Raw genomic sequence first — 21,640 nt, 5'->3', positions numbered from 1 at the left:
TGGTTCTTAAGTGTTTTGTTTTCCAGATTTAAGGAAACTTTCTCTCTTAAGCTATTTATAACTTACAATAATTTGATAAAATATACTTTCGTGAACAAAGATGGAAGCATTTGCTTTTCCTCTCTACTTGATTCTGCCAAAATTTGAAAACTGTTTGTGAGTATCCTTATAATTTTTATGGCAATATGATTATTTACATAAGTTCAATAAAAATTTGCTCCCTGTTCATAATAGAATACGACTGGAATCATTGGTTACATTGTCAAGGCTTCGACTAAAATATCCTATTTGAGAATGTGCATGAAATGCCTGACTTCACTCTCCTCCTGTCTGCTTGTCAGGGAGGCCAGAACCAGCCCCAGTGAGGCAGATGGGCCAGGACGGAGCCTGCAGTGGGCGACGAAGGAAGGAACCACCAAGATGGCGGAGAAGGTTCTGTTACCGACAGACCAGTCTCGGCTTGCCCTCTCGCACTAAACAAATGACTTGCAAATCCAAAAGTTGGTGCAAGGATTGGAAGGTTTACTCAGATTACCGGTACTCAATTAAATGTCTGACCAAGCAAAGCAAAGAGAAAAGAGGAACAGTGGGGTCCACTTTATCCTAATCCCAATCGGCAGGGCCAACCTCTTTCACTGACACAGTAATTGATAAAAGCAGTGCTCTCCACTGTTGTCAGCACGAAGAAGAAAAGTACTGACTAGATTTAAATCAGAGAAATGGAGCATAGCCAGGAGCCTTCCTGGATGCACTTATACAGAACAGAAGAAGAGGGAAGAAGAGGGCTTGGAAAATCAGAAACAAAGCAAAGCTGGGAGCCCTCCAGGGTGCACCTATACCAAACAGCAGGAGAAGGCTCAGAAAATCAGAGAAAACTAAAGAAGAAAAGGGAAGGAAAAAGGGAGAGTAAAAGAGGATAAAGCATTGCCTTGTCAGAATTTAGGCTGGGGACTCCAGGAGAGACTTACCAGCAGCAGAGACATAGGAGCAAAATAGTCCCAGTGGCCACTTGCCTCTTGTAGCTAGAGTCTCCTCTTGTGGCCAAGGCTTTCCAATTTTTGCTGGTGCAGATACTAGAGCAGCACGTGTGCTTCATGAGAAAATCTCAGGACCATTCCCGGCACCCAGAGTCCCCTTACCTCCTGGCTTGTACTGAATTAGGCTCTTGGGTCATAGAGATGTACGATGCACCCAGCAGTAAAGCAAGCAATACTTTATTAAAAGAGTGGATAGACTTATGTATAATGGGGATAACTACAGTAAAGCTAGCCCCTGAGGGGAACTGTTCAGGGTCTTCTATAGGGAAAGGAGTTAAGGGGTAACAGGCCAGAGTCACTGGAGGAGGTCCATTCTGTTCTTCTTGGTTGTGTCATGGGTGCATGCTTAGTTAGGGTTTTGGTCCTTGCACCTGCTCAGTAGGTCCAAGATGGAGGTGGTGTTCATCACTGTCACCAAGAAGGGTCATTGTAGTGGTCACCTTGAAGCTATGTGAGCATGGGGGGAATTCCTACAGTGATCTTAAGGTTAATCTGTAACTTAATTTTTACAATCACAGTGAATAAGCCTTAGGGAAGGGTTTTGCAACTCAGTGAATCTCTGTTCCCCTCTTATCTCACTTTACTTCATCAGGGCAGACTATGTGCCATGTAGGGTCTGACTGAGGAGTGGAAAAGTAACAAAGTGTCCTCTGCAGGGAAAATGGAATCAGTTTGGTTCACAGGACTGGTCTTACTGTTTCAGTTCAGTCCTCCCAATGCCCTCTCTCAATTATGTCGGCCTCCCCTTAAGTTCCAGACCGCAACTCACTGGTCAGCACTGCCCAGGGACAGACTGACAGTAGCAGCAGAACCAGGATGCAGCGAAAGAACCATACAAGAAAAGCCAGTGCCATTGAGACCCGAACCTTGAGGATGACTCAATCCAGAGGATGCAGAGCAGACTTTATACACTTTATAAAGTGTATACAGATGGTGGTGGTGGAGGAAATCTGAGCGTCCTCCTCTGATTAGGCTGGGGCGGCTGCTCTGCCCACATGCTGTCGAGCAAGTTTCAGAAGTTCTGTACAGTTGACCCCTGAACAAAGTGTGGATTAGGAGAGCCAACCCCCATGCCATCACCGGCCTTGACTCTCCATCAGCAGAGGAGACCAGGCAGACACCACTCACTCTCAGTGATGTGGAGAATGGAACATCTGCAAAGAGAGGGATCAGCTTGTGACAACAGGAAGTGGCTGGTCTGAGCTGGTTGAGGTGCTAGGCCCTGGGCCAATTGAAGCACGAAGTTACACAGAGACAAGAGTGGGAAGAAGAAACCTGGTTATATATGAAAATGGGATAACTGGTACAACTGGCTCCCCGAGGACATAGGCATGCACATGTGCAAAAGTGCCAGGGGAGCTCTGGGAGACAGGGAGCTCTGCCCCTACATTGGGCACCACTCAGTTGGACCAATGAGCTCCCACCAGCTAGGGCGTAAATCAACAGAGACTATACTAGGGCTCAACGAGTGACCAAACAACATGAATCCAGCAAAGAGGACTTAAACCCCCAGGAATGTACTGTGGGTGCTCTTGAGCCATTCTCTCACTGGAGCCCACTCCATCCTCTCTGGAGTGTACTCTCCCTTTGCTAAATAAAACTGTCTGAGTCTTTGTTTGAGACACCAGGAACCTAGATTTAGCTGGCAGAACTTGCAGTTCCCTCAGTTTCCCTTAACGTCATGGTTCCCTAACTGGGAAACAAAAAAGGTAACTGCTTTTCTTTACTGTTGCTTTTTCAAGTCTCTTGTCAGAAGTATGGTAAGATCAAGACAGGATTGAGAGTGCTTGGTATGGGCTACTCTCATACAGAATTGAAAACCATCTCCCTCTGACCCATGGAAGCCCAAGACCCAAGAGGGTGAGAGACATCTCTTTTTTCTATTTCTACTTTCACTTTCTCGTGTATTTCGCCATCATTGCAGACATGGGTCAGACAGTTAAAAGCTGTTAGGGCTCTGCTGCTAAAAGTCTCCCATGTGAGGAAAACCCAGTCTTGGAACGAGTCTTCTAGGACTCGCCGGGTGCAAGACAAATCCATGCACCAGTTAGGTTTGTGTGACTACGGCTGCTTCCATAGTTACCATTTTCTTTCTTTCTTTTTCTTTTTTTTAAGATGACTGGTAAGGGGATCTTAACCCTCGACTTGGTGTTGTCAGCACCACGCTCTTCGAAGTGAGCTAACCGGCCATCCCTATATAGGGATCTGAACCCGTGGCCTTGGTGTTATCAGCACCACACTCTCCCAAGTGAGCCATGGGCCAGCCCTAATAGTTACCATTTTCTTTCTGCCACCTCCTCCTCCTCCCATGCCTCTGACCACTCTGAGCTGCAGCCAGACATGATCGCACCCAGCCCACTCAGCTCGGTTTGGCTGAGCTTGGGGCAGGTGGGTGGAATGGGTCTGCCGCTTCTCCAGCCAGTGTCCTCTCTTTGGATTGACATAAAACCAGCATTGAGGTAAGAGCCCCAGGCCCTTCAGGCTGTGCAGGCTTATTTTTCCTGGTATGTTATTGTTGTTATTATTGTTGTTGCACAAGTACATGTCTCCTAGGGAAACTGCCCTTCTAAACCACGTTAAATGTTTCCTCCCCAATTATTGTCAACTGCCCTGTTATGTTTGTGATCTGCTTCATGCTCTGCTATAAAGTTTTTGTTTTGGAGCCATATGACACAGGGGGAATGTAGAGGATTCTTAAAGCAAATGTACTTCACAGGGCCTGCTTTTCCAAAGCCTTGCAGTTTCAAATATTGACCTTGTGGAGGACTGGAAATTTTTCTCAGGCTATAAAGTCTCTGGTATAAAATAAAGATTTGTGGCACAGCAAGGTTGCTGGCTCAAAGACAGACTAGTTACTGATTAATGTGTAAAGATACTGGAAAATTGCTGGAGGGAGAAGGAATGTTTGTTAAGATCAAGCTTTTGTTGGTGGATCACTTAATTGTCTAATGGAATGTCATACGACTTGTTTCACTGAAAGTTACCAGCCTATATTCTTAAACTATAACCCCACCTATGGTCTCTTCCTGTAACTTCCTGGTCTGGAAAATAAATGCAGGAAGAGAACCCTAATTCAGGGTTAATTTCCCAAGGAAGGGATGCCTCTTGCTTGAGGGTTCTGGGGATATTAACCACTTTGGGGTCTCTCACGGCTCAGAAGAGATGGGCTTTGAGTAATCCTTTGCGGCTCCATCACTCAGGGGAAGTGGGGGGCAAAGCAATAGTGGCGAGCCCCTGATAATTTCTACACACCACGTGTCTGTAGAGGCAGCATACTGCCCATCACTTGTTAATGAAGCACAATGTCTGGGGGTCATTAGACCAAGGGGCACCTGGTGTGCGATCGTGCAGTTCTCAGCTCTGACAGAAGTACTTTTCCACTTCCTAAGAGCCAAAAGAGGTGGAAAGGTTTCCAGCTCAGATCAGTCTTGGCCCCTCCAAAGCATTGTGAAAAGCCTCCTCCTGGTTCCAAATGGTGCCTTGGAGAAGACCATCAGCCGAGCAGGTCTAGGTGGGCTTCATGATTGTGGGTCTCAGTGAGGAGAAAGTGACTGTTCTGGAGAGTGGAAGCAGAATGTCTCCACCCTTGCTTGATGAGTCATAGGTCAGACTCTGACGATTAACCACCTTATAGTTATGGAATGGAAATTTGGAGTGAAACCTGGGAGCAGCAAATTAGAGGAAGTGGGGAGTATTTTTTTTAGGATTAAAGTTGATGGTTAAGGGGCCGGCCCGTGGCTCACTCGGGAGAGTGTGGTGCTGATAACACCAAGGCCACGGGTTCGGATCCCATATAGGGATGGCCGGTTTGCTCACTGGCTGAGCGTGGTGCTGACAACACCAAGTCAAGGGTTAAGATCCCCTTACCAGTCATCTTTTTTTAAAAAAAAAAGTTAAAAAAAAAAAGAAAAAAAAGGAAATAAATCAAACTGAAAATATGTATCAGCTGATCCGTGTTCCCCTGGCTTCTCCATCCCTGGGTGACTGCTCCCAGGGGTGATTCCCTCACAGGCTGTGGGTGCTCCTTTTGGCCCTGCTCATGTCTCGGGAACCCAGGTACAAAAGGTTTATGAAAAACAACAGGATTAAGTCCTACACAATTACCCTGTAATCTCCCTGTTAAGGGAACCTCCACCACCTATCTCCCAGGATATTTTGACAGGCTATTGCAGACACTTTTGGTCTGTGTAAGGATTTACATTTTCATGTGTGGGGAAATCCATGACCCCCATGCAATGTTTAAGATTATCCCTTAATCAATCTAAATTTCCATTGCTTTAACATTTTTGTCAAGTCGTCCCATAGTCTGGGCTCTTATACTTGTGGAATACCATTATCATCAATGGGATATCAACTGCATTCCCTTCTTCCTACCTGGAGGGACAGAACTTGCTCCCCACCTTCTCTTCAGGGCCTGGCATAGGTTAGCCTATGTTCCTCAATATAGGCACTCCCATGTTGGTTTGAGCCCAAGCCAAAGGAAAGCAAAGGAAAGGCCCTGGGGCCAATCATAAGGCCAGAGATGTCTGGCATCACAGAGGACTCTACTTAAGGGACGACCAAAGAGGGTATAATAAGGAAGACCCTGGTTGGGGATGCCCAATGGATCCTCCTCAGGGGCAAAATACCTGCTCCAGAGTATGCTCTGGAGAGGATTTTTGACCCAGGGACCATCCCCTTAGACATTCCCTGAAAAAATGCTTGATCTTTTTTTGTGATGTGGCCTGACCTCAATATAAACTCAGAGACCAAGAACTGTGGCCTCTAAATGGGAACGCCAATTACAACGATCCACCAATTAGATCTGTTTTGTAGGAGGCAAGAGAAATGGTCAGAGTTTCCTCATGTCCAGGCCTTCATGACTCTGCATCAGGACCCCTCATTATGCAACAAAATTTCAAAGACCAATCCCCAAAAGCCACAGCAAGTCCCAGATCTAACTGATGACCCCCTGCTTCAACATCCACCTCTCAGGGGGAAAACAGACCCCTCCATATTGTGCAACGTCTACCATCCTTGCCCCTGCAGGCCCTCTCCTCAGCCCTTCCCATATAAGAAGTGGCACTCTGTACCCTGCTTTCTCCCCTTCTGCCATCCTGCCTTTCCGGGAAGTGGCAGGTGCTGAAGCACCATTAGGGTCCAGGTTCCCTTTGCAATAACAGATATACAGCAATGTAAAGAAACACTTGGAAAATGTTTAGAGGACTCTGATAAATTTACAGACAGGTTCCAGACCCTATCCTTGGCTTTTGACCTCTCCTGGAGGGATATCCAGTTTATTCCTGCAACTTACTGTACCCCTATAAAAAAACCCACCACATCCTAGATGTGGCATGAAAAGAAGCAGATGAAATCTTTGCTAGAAATCCTCAGGGAAACTGTCCCCACAGCCGGATTGGGATTACAACACCACAGGGGGAATGACTGGAAGGGCAGCATTCTTGGAATCCCTGTTAGGAGGCATGAAAACAGGAATACAAAAGCCTGTAAATTAGGATAAGCTGAGGAGAATCATCCAAGGAAAGGATGAACACCCTGCAGCTTTTTTGAAAGATTAAAAGAAGGATTTAGAAAGCTCACCAATTTGGATCTGGCCTCGCCCAGTGGCCAAGCCCTAATAGGACAATATTTCATAAGTCAATCAGCCCCTGATATTAGATGTGAGCTGCAGAAGTTACAGTTGGGACCACAGATAAGTCAGACTGTATTACTGGGTACAGCCTTCATGGCATTTAACAATCATTAACTTGAGGAGGGAAGGAAGGAATAGAGCAAGGAAAAATGATAGGCCATTTGGCAAAGCCCTTGAGAACCAGAGACCATCCAAGGGTATACCTAAAGGCCAAACAAAAAAGGCCATGGGTTCCTGCTTCAAGTGCAAAAAGAATGCACACTGGGCTAATGCATACACCCAACCACCCCTGGTGCCATGTCACCTTTGCCAACATACTGAAGATGATCCCTGGCACTGGAGACATGACTGCCTGTGCCCCCGAAGAGGGGGACAGCCAACAAAAGCTCTAGTTGTCCAAGAAGGAGAGGTGAGTGACTGAAGAGGCCCAGGGTCACCCTCCTCGCTCCTGTCCAGGAACATTGTTATAACTGTCAAGGAACTCTGGGTAACTCTGGATGTCATGGGTAAGCAAATTTATTTCCTTCTAGATGCAGGGGAAACTTACTCTGTCCTTCTTACCTGTGCAGAGGAAACCCGCCCGATGATCCACAGTTGTTATGGGTACGGAGGGAAAACATAAGATCAGCTACTTCATGCCTCTCTTGACTTGCCAATTTGAGAATGAAGTATTTCTGCAGGAATTTCTAATAGTCCCTAGCTGCCCTTCCCCTCTTTGGGGAGTGGGATGCCCTGGCAAAGCTGGGGACCATTCTCCAATTAAGACATAGGCCTCCAAGATTCCTAATTATCCAAACCCCAAGTAACATTTATGACCACACAAATAAACAAGTCAATCCTCCTGCCTGGCATACTGGAGAGCCAGGGAGGGCAAAGACAGCTGTCCCCATAAAAAGACAATTCAAGGACCCCAATGTTTTCCCCAATTGAAAACAATATCCAATAAGATTGGAGGCCAAACAGGGTTCAGCACCAATTATAAGGGAATTTTTGTGTTTTATTCTTTTAAGGCTTTGCCAGTCTCCTTGTAATACTCCCATTTTGTTGGTGCTTAAACCAACTGGAGAGTATTGAATGATCCAAGATTTTAGAGTGTAAATGAGGCAGTGGTGCCCATTGGCCCACTCATGGCAAACCCCTAACCCTTTTATCCCAGGTCCCTGGGGATATGGTCCTGGACCTTAAGGATGCTTTTTTTTCCCAATCTCTTTACATACTGATTCTCAAAATCTTTTTGCCTTTGAATGGCAGGACGCTCATACTAACAAAAAACAACAATATACCTGGATTGTGCTTGCACAGAGGTTTCGAGATAGCCCACACCTGTTTGCCTGGGCATTAGAAAGGGACCTTAGGGATATAAAACTAGATAAAGGAACTGTTCTCCAATATGTGGATGCTCTTATTTGCAGCCAAGACCAAGAGTTGTCAGATGTCAATAACATAAAAGTTCTTAACTTTCTTCCTAAACGGGGCTACAAAGATTCCAAGAAAAAGGCCCAAATTTCACTACAAAAGGTTTAATATTTAGGATAAGTCCTCACTCCTGGGACACATCTTCAGAACATGTTAGAGCAATCTGTATCCTTCAGTATCTAAAAACCAAACACCAACTTAGGTCTCTCTTAGGCATGGCGGGGTTTTGCCAAATTTGGATCCCCAATTTTGGCCTTATCACCAAGTCTCTTTATGATGCAACCAAAGGGCCAGAAAATGAGCCTCTGGAATGGACTGGGGAAGCAAAGAGGGCCTTTGATGATTGAAAACAAGTCCTAACTCAGGCCCCAGCATTGGGGATCCCTAAGCTGCTTAAACCTTTTACTTTGTACGTTGCAGGGAAAAGAGGAACAGTCCTGAGGAACAGAACAAATAGGTTATGTATAGATATGTGCATGTGAGGAGTTTTATTATAGGAATTGGCATGTGGGTTATGGAGGCTGAGTACTCCTACAATCTGCTGTCTGCAGGCTGGAGAGAAAGTAAAGCCAGTGGTATAAATGAGTCTGAGATCAAAGCCTAAGAATTGGAGGCTGATGATTTAAGGCCTGGTCTGAATCACAAACCTGAGAACCAGGCGCACCAACGTCATATCCGAGGACAGAGGAGATGGCGCCTCAGCTCCAGCAGAGAAGGGAATTCACCCTCCTTCCACCTTTATGTTCTACAGGAGCCCTCGATGGATTCGATGATGCCCACGCTGGGGAGGGCCTTCTTCTTTACAGAGTCTACTGATTCAAAAATGATGTCTTCCAGAAACACCCTTACAGACACACCCCAAAATAATGCTTTATCAGCTATCTGGACTTTCTCTAGCATGGTCAAGCTGACACATAAAATTAACCACCACATGGATTACCGAACAAAATTCTACAGTAATTAGGTTTTTTTGGATGAGAGATCTTTATTTAAATATCATGACAGGGTAATAAATTACAAAAGAAAGCAATCATAAATATAATTTTGTTCTTCTTGAAGATGGGGAGGTTCATTCTTGGACACGGAAACAATCCCTGAAGTTCTGAAGTCTAGCCCAATATTTTACTGGCACCATCATTTTCAAGAGCAAGGTCATGTTGGTCATGATGCAGAGAAGTCTCTGATTTTCTACAACCAACAGAATGGATGGAAAATGCTCTTTTGTTTTGATTTCCTGTTCAAGTCATCAGAAATTTAGGTGCAGATATTCAGTTATTTAGTAGGAAGAGAAAATGACTGAATATGAAAAAGTGCTGAATAGAAATATCACCAACTTCAATAAAAGGCCATGAGACACAGCATCTACACTATCACTGTGACCTGCTGGAGGCTTCTGGATTTGGCCCAAGGTTTAAACTCGTGGTGGATGAGACAGGAACGGAGGTGGTAGGAAGACGGCCAACCAAAAGGAAGAGGTGCTGAACAGGACCACACTCTCAGGCTTCTTGGGAGCATCTTCAGTCTTCAAACAAGAAACAAGTGTGGTCCTAGAAGCTGAGGAAGTCCTGGGACTGTTCTCCTGGGGTGACCCTTTGCCAGCCACTCCCCACCTCAGAGCCCACTCTCAGTAAGGGGCCTGTTTTTCCCTCCACCCCCACCCCTGGCCCCTGCAGCCTGTACCAACCTCCTCCCTCCTTTGCCACAACACAGTCAGCCCCAGGCCCTGCTACAGACTGTGCTGGCTCAGGACTCAATCTGGTCATGAGTGGGTTCTGAGGGGAGGGCCTAAGGGACCCAGTGGGAGGCCTGTCCATAGAGAGGGGCCTGGACTTGGTTCCCCTAGCCATAGGTAGGGTTGCAGTGAAACATCCTTCTTTCTGCTCCTCTCTCAGCCTCTCCTTACCTGGTAGCAGCATACACAGCTCTGAATGTGACTGTCCCCACCCCACCCCATCCATTCCTGGCCCACTCAACTCAGTCCCCCTATCTCCAGAGTCAACTCTGCTCAAGGCAGGGGCACTCAGCTGGCTCAAGATCTGGAGTCTGCAGGAGGCTATGTGCCTGCCAGGGGCATTGCCCCAGGGCCCAGCCAGGATGCCCAGGGGTCCAGGCAGGACTGATCTTCCTCTAAACCTCGTCCTGGACAGACTCTACTGTTACCCTTCCACTTAACTGCTGCGACCCCAGCCACATTCTGAGGAATGAAAGCCTGAGCTCCAGCCCTTTAAGTTGGATGTACAGGGACCTTCACAGTCCCCTTTTTGTAGGATTAGACCCAGATGTCTTTCTTCGTAGCTCGTGGATGGACCCCTTCTCTCGGGTCACCATGTGGAGCTCCCACACTGCTCTGACCTGACTGCGAGCACTGCCCACACCTGTGCTCCTGCTGTCTCCACACCACCCACTTCTGGGCTCTTCCCGAATAGGAATCTGGTCTGAAACAGGCCTGAAGTCACTAAGCCCACTGTATTAGTCCTTTCTTTTTTTTTTTTTTTTTTTTTTTTTGGCTTATAACAAAATACCCGGAACTGGGTGATTTATAAGAAAATAAAATTTAATGCTTAAAGTTTTGGAGGCTGAGAAGTCCACAGTGCAGGGAACACATCTCGTGAGGGCCTTGGTGGTGGAGACAGTGACCGAGGGGTCTCACATGGCAGAAAATGGTGGAGCAGAGAGAGACTAACCTCTCATGTGACCAGCATTATTAATCCATTCACCATGGCATGGTCTTACAGTCTAATCACCTCTTCAAGGCCCCACCTTTCAATGACCATAACAGGATTTCCCACCCTCAACAGTTACAGTGAAGATCCGGCCTCCATCAGGTTGGGGTGGGGCATTCCACCCCTGACTCCCTAAACTCATGTCCTTTTCACATACAAATACATTCATTTTGTCACCAAGTCTTAACTTGTTTCAACTTAAAAGTCCAAAGTTCAAAGTCCCATCTATGAGATCAAAAACAATTTATCTACTTCTGAGATACAATGGTGGGAAAGCATAGGGTACATATTCCCATTCAAAAAGGGAGAAATAGGCCAAAAGAAAGGGGTAACAGGTCCCAACAAGTCCAATACCCAGCAGGGCAGGCATTAAATCTCAAAGCTGGCCAATCACGTACCTTGACTTCATGTTCTACTTTCTCTGCATGCTGGTGTGGGGGATGGGTTCCCAAGTCCTTGGGCAGTTCTGCGCTCAGACCACACTTGAGCTCTCCCAGGCTGGCATTCAACTCTGGTAGCTCCACAAGTCTGGGGTCTTCATCATGGCCCTGCTCTCACGACTCCACTAGGCATAGTGCTGATGAGTTTTTTCTGATGCAACTCTGATCCCATATTTCCACTTGGCATTGCTCTAGCCAAGGCTGTTTACGATGACTCCACTCCTGTGACAGATCTCTTCCTAGCCTAGGCTTTTCCATACATCTTTCAAAATCAAGATGGAGGCTCCCAAGCCTCCACAGCTCTGGCATTCTGCAAGCCTGAAGACCTAACACCATGTGGATGCTGACAAGGCTTCCAACTTGTATTTTCCAAAGTTGTGTATCCGGCTACACCTGGGGCCAGTTTAGCCACCAGTGGAGCAATCAAAGCACCCGGGGTGCTGGTGCTGGAAGCAGCTTCCTGAGGTGGCCCTGGGCAGCGAGTCCATGAGGGCACCTTGGGTCTGTTCCCCAAGGAAATTCTGTCTTCTTTGGACTCTGGGCCTATAATGGAAGACTCAGCCTCCAAGGTCTCTGAAATGCCTTAAGGGCCTTTGTCCCTTCTCTTGACAATCCCTTTCTTCTGCACTAATCTCCTTAGCCAACAGTTGTATACCACTGAATTTTTCTTCTGAAAATGCTATCTGCTTCTCTACCACATGGATAGGCTGCACATTTTTCAAATCTTTATGCTCTGCTTTCCTTTTAATTATAAATTCTGGCTTTACATCATGCCCTTGCCATCATAACTCATCCTATGCTGTTGTAATTAGCCATGTGGCTTCCCGATTGTTTTGTTGCTTAGAAATTTCTTCTGCCAAATAATCGGAGTCAGCACCTTGAAGGGCCACATTCCATAAAATTTGGAATGCAGCTCAGTTTCTTATCAGTTTGTAGCAAGTGTGATCTTTGCCTCAGTTTCCAATAAGTCCCTTATTTCCTGAGACCTCCTTGGGCTTTGACATTTTAGGCTCTTCATAAATACCGTCACATTGTCCTTCAGAAAAGTTGTACCAATTTTCACTCCTATTACCTGTAGGTGTTTCACTGTTCTTTGCCAAAGCTGAGTCTTAACAATTCCAAGTGCTTAGCAACTCTGCAGTTGGGTAAAATGATACACTTTCAGATTGCATTAGTTTGCACAGCAGTTCTGGGCCTGGGACTTTATTCTACGAAATTATAGTATAGAGGTTTGTACAAGTTATGGTTACTACAGCATTTTGTTTTGTAAGCATAGCTAACCAGAGACAATCCTCGTCTTCATAGATAGACAACTGGTTACATAAACTGTATTGTGATAGTCATTCCAAGAAATGTCATGCAGTATTAAAAAGTAAATCTAGGGCTGGCCCCGTGGCTCACTCGGGAGAGTGCCAGCTCCGAGGCCGCGGGTTCGGATCCTAAATAGGGATGGCCGGTGCGCTCACTGGCTGAGCGCGGTGCAGGCGACACCTTGCCGAGGGTTGCGATCCCCTTACCGGTCAGGGGAAAAAAAAAAAAAAAAGTAAATCTATATGTGCTGGTGTGGGAAGATGGTCAAGATATATTATTTTGAGATTTAAACTGAGTGCAGCAGAGTATACATGGGCTTACATTTGTTTTAAAAATCAGCATTAATACAAATACACGTCTGTACTTTAACAAGCGAAAACAGCATTTTCATAACATATTCCATGTTTGCTTATACCTTTATAGGAAAAATAAATTTGAAAAGTCGCAGCGGCAGGAATTAGTCATAAAACACCCCTGATTCTACAGTATCCAAATAATAATCAAACTGAGATTACAACAGGAACGCAGCCCCAGCGGGGAGGATGTAAGTGTACTCGAGGTGGACCCCGCGGTCCAGGGGCAGGTTCTCCGCGCCCTGCGCTCAGAAGACTCCGCGGTGAGAACACAGCCCGCCCCAGTCCAGGAAAGAGGCGGCGCCTGGTAGGGGGCAGGGGCTGGGCACCGACTCTCGCCTCCCTGCCCCCCTGCCCCTTGCCCCCCTTCCCACTTGCCCCCTACCCCCTGCCCCCCTGCCCACTTGCCCCGCTGCCCACCTGCCCCCCTGCCCACCTGCCCCTTGCCCCCTTGCCCACCTGCCCCCCTGCCCACTTGCCCACCTGCCCCCTTGCCCCCTGCCCCTCCGCCCCCTTCCCACCTGCCCACCTGCCGACCTGCCCACCGGTTAAAGAAACAAGTGCTTAAGTGCACATTAGCAGACAAACAAAGAAAGCACCCAAGATGGAAACGAAGCAAAACTCCTGTGCTCTTTAAAACAAACATTTAAGAAAAATAAGCAAACCTCAACTGGTAGGTATTATTTGCAAAACGTCTAGTTGATAAAGGCGTTCTATGAAAAGATGCGGGGGCTACGGACGGCGGTGGAGGCACAAGGTGGGGCGGGGCACGAGTCCAGCGAGGGTGTGAGCTCGGCCGGCCCTGCACAGGGCGGACTGGACCTGCGCGTCCCGGCACAGGCACCGCAGGCGTGTTTCGTCTTCCGTCGATGTTCCTCCTGACGCGCTCTTTTCTCCAGCGTGCGTTACCGCAAGAGCACAACATATAATACATACACTGCATACCTGTTAACCCTCTCCGCTATGCTGAGGCTCCAGCTCAAGAGCTGACTCTCAGCTAAGTTGAGGCTATACCCGGGGAGGGACGCGGTCGTTCCAAAGCCTCCACGCGCTAGGAGGGGGCTGCGCTTCGCCCACGCAGATGGTGACTCACCGGCCCTCTGGGGCGGAGCAGGGGCTGGGCCTTAAAAGGAGGCGCCGCCCTGAGACGAGACCTGTGGCAAGCCGCCCGACGCTCCCCGGGAGACCGACTGAGCGCGGCGGGACGGGCTGCGAGGCTGCCTCAGTTGCCCCCCGCCGCCGCCGCCGCCGCGCGGAAGTGATCCGGGAAGTCCCTGTCAGGGCAGGACGCTCAGGGTTCCCCGCGCCACTATCCTCATCCGCTTTACAAAGTTCACACCACTCTGCCGGCTCTGTGTTTGTCGCCATTCAGCTCGGGTCCCGATGGCGCTGGCTGCCCGCGCCCCGCTCATTCACCGCGTCCTGGTTCTGCTGCTGCTGCTGCTGCTGCCGCCCGACTGTCCCCGCTCGGCGCCGGCCGGTGAGTTCGGGGCTGGAACTTAGGGGAAGACGACAAAATTGGGGGAGGGCGTCGGGAGGACGGATCCTCCCGCACGCGCCGCCACCTCCTCGGTCCCCTCCGCGGGCTCCTTCCAGCCTCGTCTGCGTCCCCGCGACTGGTTCTCGCCCCCCCACCCCCAAACAGACGGGATGAAAAGAGGCGAAAAATTTTTTTTTTTTTTTTTTTTTTTTTACTGTGTGATTCCATTTATATAAAATTTCAGATAATTCAAAGCAATGTATAGTGACAGCAGATCAGCAGTTGTCTGGGGAATACAGGCAGATTGGAAAGGGAGAGTACATAGCCAGGTAAGGAGGGAGAAATTACAAAGAGGAATCGTTTAGGGGAGTTGGATATGTTCACTGTCTTGATTGTGGTGATGGTTTCAGGGGTATACACATGTATCAACAGACTTGATGCTTATGTCCACCCCAGTTCCTAAGTGAAATAAGCAATACTGCTTTAAAAAGTCAAAGGACAGGAAATGACAATTCAATACATTTCTCGTAACACCCAAACATCTTCAACTAATCCATTCATATATGTATATGTTTACATTCTTTTTTAATGTTGACTTTTGAAAATTACATCCTAAATTTCTTCACCTAGACTTAACTACCTCTCTTTTTTTAATTCAAAATATTTTAACGTTTACTTGTACATATTCGTGGGGTACAGTGTGTTGTTTTAATACACTCCTATAATGCACAATGTTTCACTTAGGGTAGACAACAGTTTTGTACCCATTAGTCCACCACTTCTCCTCCTCCCCACTTCCCCTCCTGGCCTCTGGTAACCATTATTCTACTCTTATATGAGAACCACTTTTTTAAAAAATTTTTTTAGATTCCACATATGAGTGATATCACGTAGTATTTGTCTCTATGTGACTGACTTACTTAACGTGGTGGTTTCCAGTTCTGTTCATGTTGGTGCAAATGATAGGCTATCTTTTTTTATAGCTGGAGAGTATTTCAATGTGTATACATACCACAGCTTTTAATCCATTCATCCATTGATAGACATGTAGGTGTATCCCATCTCTTGGCTATTGTGAATAGTCTGTGATGAACATGGGAGTGCAGGTGTCTTTTTGATATATTGATTTCATTTCCTTTGGATATATACCCAGTAATGGGGTAGCTGGGTCATAAGGTAGATCTATTTTTAATTCTCTGAGGAACTTCCATACTGTTTTCCACAATGGCTACACCAATTTACATTCCCACCAGCAATGTGGGAGAGTTCCCTTTTCTCTGCGTCCTCAACAGCATTTGCTATTTTCTGTCTTGTTGATAATAGCCATCCTATCTGGAATGAGGTGATATCTTATTGTGGTTTTAATTTGCATTTCCCCACTGATTACTGATTTTAAGCATTTTTTCATGAGCATGTTGACCGTTGTATGTCTTTTGAAGTATGTTTATTCAGGTCCTTTGCCCATTTTTTAATTGGGTTATTTGTTTTTTTCCTGTTGAGTTTTTTTATATATTCTGGATGTTACCACTTGTCAGATGTGTAGTTTGCAAACACTTTCTCCCATTTTGTAGGTTGTCTTTTCACTTTGTTGACAGTATCCCTTGCTGTGCAGAAGCTTTTTAGTTTGATGTAATCCCATTTGTGTATTTTTGCTTTAGTTACCTTTGCCTTTGTCCCACTCAAAAAAGTACTTCCCAAGGGCTGGCCAGTTAGCTCAGCTGGCTAGAGCACAGCGTTTCATCTGTGGCTTCTAGTAGTTTCATAGTTTCTGGTCTTAAATTGAGGTCTTTGATCCATTTTGAGTTGATTTTTCTGCATGGTGAGAGATAGAAATCTAGTTTTAATCTTTTGCCTGTGAATGGATATCCAGTTTTCCCAGCACTTTTATTGAAGACACCGTCCTTTCCTTATTATATATTTTTGGCACCTTTGTTGGCTGTAAATGTGTGGGTTTATTTCGGAGCTCTCTATTCTATTCCATTAGTCAGTTTGTCTATTTTTACACCAGTACCATGCTGTTCTTGTTACTTTAGCTTTATAATACATTTTGAAGTCAGGAAGTGTGATGCCTCCAACTTTGCTCTTTTTGTTGAAGATTGCTTTAGCTATTCAGGGTCTTTTGTGGTTTAATACAACTTTTAAGATTTTTTTCTTCTATTTCTGTGGAGAATGTCATTGATTTTTTGATAGGGATCGTGTTGAATGCATAGATTGCTTTGGATAATATGGATATTTTGATGAAGTTAAGTCTTCTAACCCACAAACATGAGATATCTTTCCATTTATTTGTGTCCTCTTCAATTTATTTCACCAATGTTTTATAGTTTTCATTGTAGAGGGCTTTCACCTCCTTGGTTAAGTTTACTCCTAAATATTTCATTTTTTTGGTAGCAATTGCAAATGAGATTACTTTCTTGATTTCTTCTTCAGCTACTTCATTATTGGCACATATAGGAAGGCTATTATTGATTTTTGTGTGTTGATTTTATATCCCATCACTTTACTGAATTCATTTATTAGTTCTAGTAATTTTTTGGTGGAGTCTTTAGGATTTTCTATATACGTGATCATGTCATCTACAAATAGGGGTAGTTGGACTTTCTCCTTTCCAATATGCATGCCTTTTATTGCTTTCTCTTGAATAGGCGAAAAATTAAAGTTAGGAGGACGGCGGAGGGTAAGAGGGCTGGACAGGGTGACAGGGTCGGCGGGAAGCGCTGCCCTCGGAAGCGGGATTTGGAGCCACAGGGAACGGGGCGCGCTCAGTACCAGGGAGTGATCCCGCAGGGACGTGACCACAGTCACCCCAAAACCCTCCGGAACAAACCCTCCAGCACCCCAGGGCTCTTTGTCCTTGGACTTCCCACCACACTTTGCCATCAGATCAGCACACACATTCCCAGGGTCACCGGCCTCTTCCCACCCGATCCCCTACTATTTATTGAGCCACCACCCAGATCACCACGTTTACTCCCGTCTCACCCCGACCCCAGGCACCCACAGGCCTCCTTCACCTTCCTACCCTACAGGGCCCTAACCACCTCCTCCCCCAGCTAGTGCCTTATCCCCTCCCTGAGGACACACCCCAGCAAACACCTCCAGCCACACTTACAGAAGCTAATGTAGGGGGCACCATGGCCCCACGGATGACGCTGGGATGATTGTGGGTGGAGACACCTACTTCTACCCCATGGTCCAGGACCCACCTGTTCTGCCTCTTGGGAAGACTGGCATCCTACATAATAGTCATTGATTAAGCAGTCGTCGGCAAACTTTTTTTATAAAGGGCAGACAATAAATAGTTTCTTCTTTACAGGCCATTGGGTATCTGTGTCTGTGACTAGTACTGTGTCTCTGGAGTGCAAAAACAGTCAAAGACAACATGCACTGAATGGAGAACCAGATTTGGCCCAAATTTTCTGATCCCAGATTTATTGTACCTGTGGTGCCAGCTGTTGGTGTCCAATCCCATAGGGGATCTTCTCCACATGGTGCCTGAGCTGCCAGTTTGAGTCAGAAGTGGGTCCTGTCCTGCCTGTGGCTTCTGGGTGGTGGATGTAACAGGAAAGCGGTCCTATGGTCTGGGGCCTCTGCTCCCCTCCTTTGCTGTTGAGTGGACACTCCCTGAAGCCACAGGTGTGAGCAGAGGGTGAGGTACTGGAGCAACAATGCTGTGTCCTGGGCATCGGGGCCAACACTTCCTGCAATCCTGGCCTTTTCCTCCCGTAGCAGGGCTGACACCTCCCTGGCAAGCTCATGTGCTGACAGGTGTGACCCTGGCCTGGTGAGCAGAGGGGAGGTGGCCATGTCCGGGGACATGTGGTTTCTTCCCAGGCAGGGGCCACCCCCTCCTCCTCAGACAAGAGCCTTTACGTGGGGGAGGGACAGCCCAGGAAGGGGCGCTCCTTGCTGTGCCAGCCCAGCCCTTCAGAGGGACTCTCTTCGTCTTACAGGGATTGTCAATGGGTCCTTTCTCCCCTCTCCAACCCTCACCTGTGTTTTTCCTCCACAGACGCTCACTCCCTGTGCTATGACTTCACCGTCAATCTGAAGTCCACACCTGGACAACTGCGGTGTGAGGTTCAAGGCCAGGTGGATGAAAAGACTTTTCTTTACTATGACTGTGGCAATGAAGTCAAGCTCTTGGGTCCCCTGTGGGAGAAGAAGAATATCACAGAGTTCTGTGAAGAACAGCGTGAAACTCTGCGTGATGTGGCGGACACGCTCAAGCAGCAACTGGCTGGCATTCAACTGGAGAATTACACAACCGGGGGTAAGTGTGAAATGGCCCAGCACAGGAGAAAGCAAATGCTGTGGTAGGTTCAGGCACTTATTGTTTCCATGTAAAAAAAAAAAATCAGAAGTTGGTCCCACCCCGAAGGTCCTGCAGCAAGTTCAGGGTGAAGAGAGAGTGGGTCCAGGAGATAGGAAGGGGACAGGGTGGGGCAAGGATGCGTCACGACCCAAAGCTCATCTCTTTCCCACGGGGGCAGATCCTCTCTCCCTGCAGGTCAGGATGTCCTGTCAGCGTGAAGCCAGTGGACGCACCAGCGGGTCCTGGCAGTTCAGCTTCAATGGACAGACATTCCTCCTCTTTGACCCGGGGAGCAGAGAGTGGACAGAGGTTCATCCTGGAGCCAGATCGACATGGGAAAATGACAGAGATGTGACCGAGTTCTTAGTGAAGATTTCAGTGGGAGACTGCAAGAGGTGGCTTGAGACGTTTTTGGAGCACTGGGAGAAAATGCTGGAGCCAATAGGTAAGTGAGAAGTGGGGAAGGATGGAGAGCTCTACTGAGATGAGATCTACCCACCTGTCTCTGTGTGTGTGTGTGTGTGTGCGCACATGTGGTGTGTGCACGTGGGTGTGTGCATGTGTGAGAAATACATCATTATCTCTCACACACAAAACTGCCTCAAATGCCAGCTCCTGCAACTCTTCCCTGCCACCATCCTCACATGTCACCTTTTCTTGTGCCACAACACCAGGGATGGGTTACATTGTCACCTGGCTTCCCTCAGCAGGTGTATGAGCTCCTTGCGGATAAGACTTCTCACTTCCTACCAGGACCTGTCCCAGCAGCTGTCATGGAGCAGAGGCTAGCAAATGTCTGCACTGCTGGATGACCTGGGGCAGCAGGAGCCAAGGAGGCATCTCCTCAGATGTAGGGTCTGGACAAGAGCTGTAACTCTTGTTTTTCCATTTCAGCATCACCCACCACAGCACCAGTCATAGCTCACTCCAACGCCATGGCCATCATGCCCAGCCACTGGACCCTCCTTGTGATCCCCACCTGCTTCATCCTACTTGGCATCAACTAAAAAGTCCTCTAGATTGACAGGTACCATGGGCAGAAGTGCCAGGGTAGCCAGGGACAGGTGGGTGAGGTGGGAGGACGAGAAAGTGAGTTCCCAGAGCCCACCTCTGCCCCATGACTGGATCTTCCCATCCTGGGAATGAGACAAGACCTCATGTCACTTGATAGACCTGACATGGGCAAGCTCAGCTCTGAGGTCTGACAAGTCCTCACTATCAAAGGCCAGTGGGAGAGGGAGGGGCCATACCGAGGCTCAGGGCCTGTTGACACCAGAGAGGGCTTAGTGACTTCAGGCCTGTTTCAGACCAGATTCCTATTCGGGAAGGGCCCAGAGGTGGGTGGTGTGGAGACAGCAGGGGCACAGGTGTGGGCAGTGCTCACAGTCAGGCGAGAGCAGCGTGGTAGCTGTGCTGGTGAGCAAGGGAAGGGGGCCATTCGTGAGCCAGGAGGACAAGGATCTGGGTGTCATCCCAAGAAAAGGGGGCTGCGAAGGCCTCAGCACACCCAACACAGAAGGCTGGAGCTCAGGCTTTCATTCCTCAGAATATGGCTTGGGTCACAGCAGTTAAGAGGAAGGCTAACAGTAGAGTCTGTCCAGGATGAGATTTAGAAGAAGGTCAGTCCTGCCTGGACCCCTGGGCATCCTGGCTGGGCCCTGGGGCAATGCCCCTGGCAGGCACATAGCCTCCTGCAGAATCCAGACCCTCAGCCAGCTGAGTGCCCCTGCCTTGAGCAGAGTTGACTCTGGAGATAGGAGGGCTGTGCTGCTGCTGGATTCCACGTCTGCAGCAGGAATAGATGTGGTACAGGGACAGTCACACTCAGAGCTGTGTGTGCTGCTACCAGGTGAGGGGAGGCTGAGAGAGAAGGGGAAAGGAGGACGTTTCCCTGCAACCTTACCTAAGGCCAGGGGAACCAAGTTCAGGCCCTCTCTTTGGACAGGCCTCCTACCAGGTCCCTTAGGCCCTCCCCTCAGAGAGAGGATGAAGTTCTGATAAGGGGCAGACCCATTCATGACCAGCTTGAGTCCTGAGCCAGCACAGTCTGTAGCAGGGCCTGAGGCTGATTGTGTTGTGGCAAAGGAGAGAAAAGGTTGGTACAGGCTGCAGGGGCCAGGGGTGGGAGGTGGAGATAAATACAAGACCATTAGCGAGAGTGGGCTTGACATGGGGTATGGCTGGTGAAGGGTCACACCAGGAGAATTGACCCAGCTCTTCCTCAGCTTCTAGGACCAGCACTTGTTTCTTGTATGAACACTGAAGATGCTCCCAAGAAGCCTGAGAGTGTGGTCCTCTGCACCTCTTCCTTTTGGTTGGCCATCTTACTACCACCGCCATTCCTATCTCATCCACCAGGAGTTTATGTGGAATATACTATAAAGCATATGTACTTCACAGGGCCTGGTTTTCCAAAGCCTTGTAGTTTCAAATATTGACGTTGCAGAGGACTGGAAATTTTCCTCAGGCTATAAGTCTCTGGTGTAAGATAAAGATTTGTGGCACAGCAAGATTGCTGGCTCAAGGACAGACTAGTTACTGATTGTTATGTAAAGATATTGAGAAATTGCTGTAAGAAGGAATATTTGCTCAGATCAAGCTTTTGTTGATAGCCTTACTGGAATGTTATCTGGCTTGTTTCACTGAAAGTTACCAGCCTATATTGTTAAACTATAACCCCACCTATGTCTCTTTCTGTAACTTCCTGGTCCGGAAAATAAATGCAGGAAAAGAACCCCAATTTGAGGTTAATTTTCTGAGAAAGGGTTGCCTCTTGCTTGAGCGTTCCTAAGGGAAGTTAACCACTTCGGGGTCTCTCACTGCTCAAAAGAGATGGGCTTTGCGTAATCCTTTGCATCTCCGTCACCCATGGGAAGTGGGGTGACAGATCCGTGCCAGGCAAAGCAACAAGTTTAAACCTTAGGCCAAATCCA

The 21,640-nt window shown here is 47.6% G+C and overlaps 1 protein-coding gene across 1 annotated transcript; it reads left to right on the top strand.

Annotated features, from left to right (window-relative positions):
• The first annotated feature begins 14,295 nt into the window (after positions 1 to 14,295).
• LOC134379176 (UL16-binding protein 1-like) lies at positions 14,296 to 21,439 on the top strand. Its single transcript, XM_063098371.1, has 5 exons — positions 14,296 to 14,392; positions 18,405 to 18,665; positions 18,886 to 19,152; positions 19,602 to 19,734; positions 20,933 to 21,439. Exons 1-4 carry the CDS (start codon positions 14,296 to 14,298, stop codon positions 19,712 to 19,714), a joined length of 738 nt encoding a protein of 245 aa, XP_062954441.1. The 3' UTR covers positions 19,715 to 19,734; positions 20,933 to 21,439.
• Positions 21,440 to 21,640: the final 201 nt, after the last annotated feature.

Source organism: Cynocephalus volans, chromosome 5 (assembly GCF_027409185.1).
Source record: "Cynocephalus volans isolate mCynVol1 chromosome 5, mCynVol1.pri, whole genome shotgun sequence".
NCBI classification, from domain to species: domain Eukaryota; kingdom Metazoa; phylum Chordata; class Mammalia; order Dermoptera; family Cynocephalidae; genus Cynocephalus; species Cynocephalus volans.
Note: the sequence above shows the minus strand (reverse complement) of the source record. Positions and strands in the feature narration are given on the sequence as shown.

Coding starts and splice junctions, on each gene's coding strand:
- LOC134379176 (XM_063098371.1), top strand. CDS start 14,296: ATGGCGCTGGCTGCCCGCGCCCCGCTCATTCACCGCGTCCTGGTTCTG. Junction 14,393..18,404: donor TCCCCGCTCGGCGCCGGCCG/GTGAGTTCGGGG, acceptor TTTCCTCCACAG/ACGCTCACTCCCTGTGCTAT. Junction 18,666..18,885: donor GGAGAATTACACAACCGGGG/GTAAGTGTGAAA, acceptor CCACGGGGGCAG/ATCCTCTCTCCCTGCAGGTC.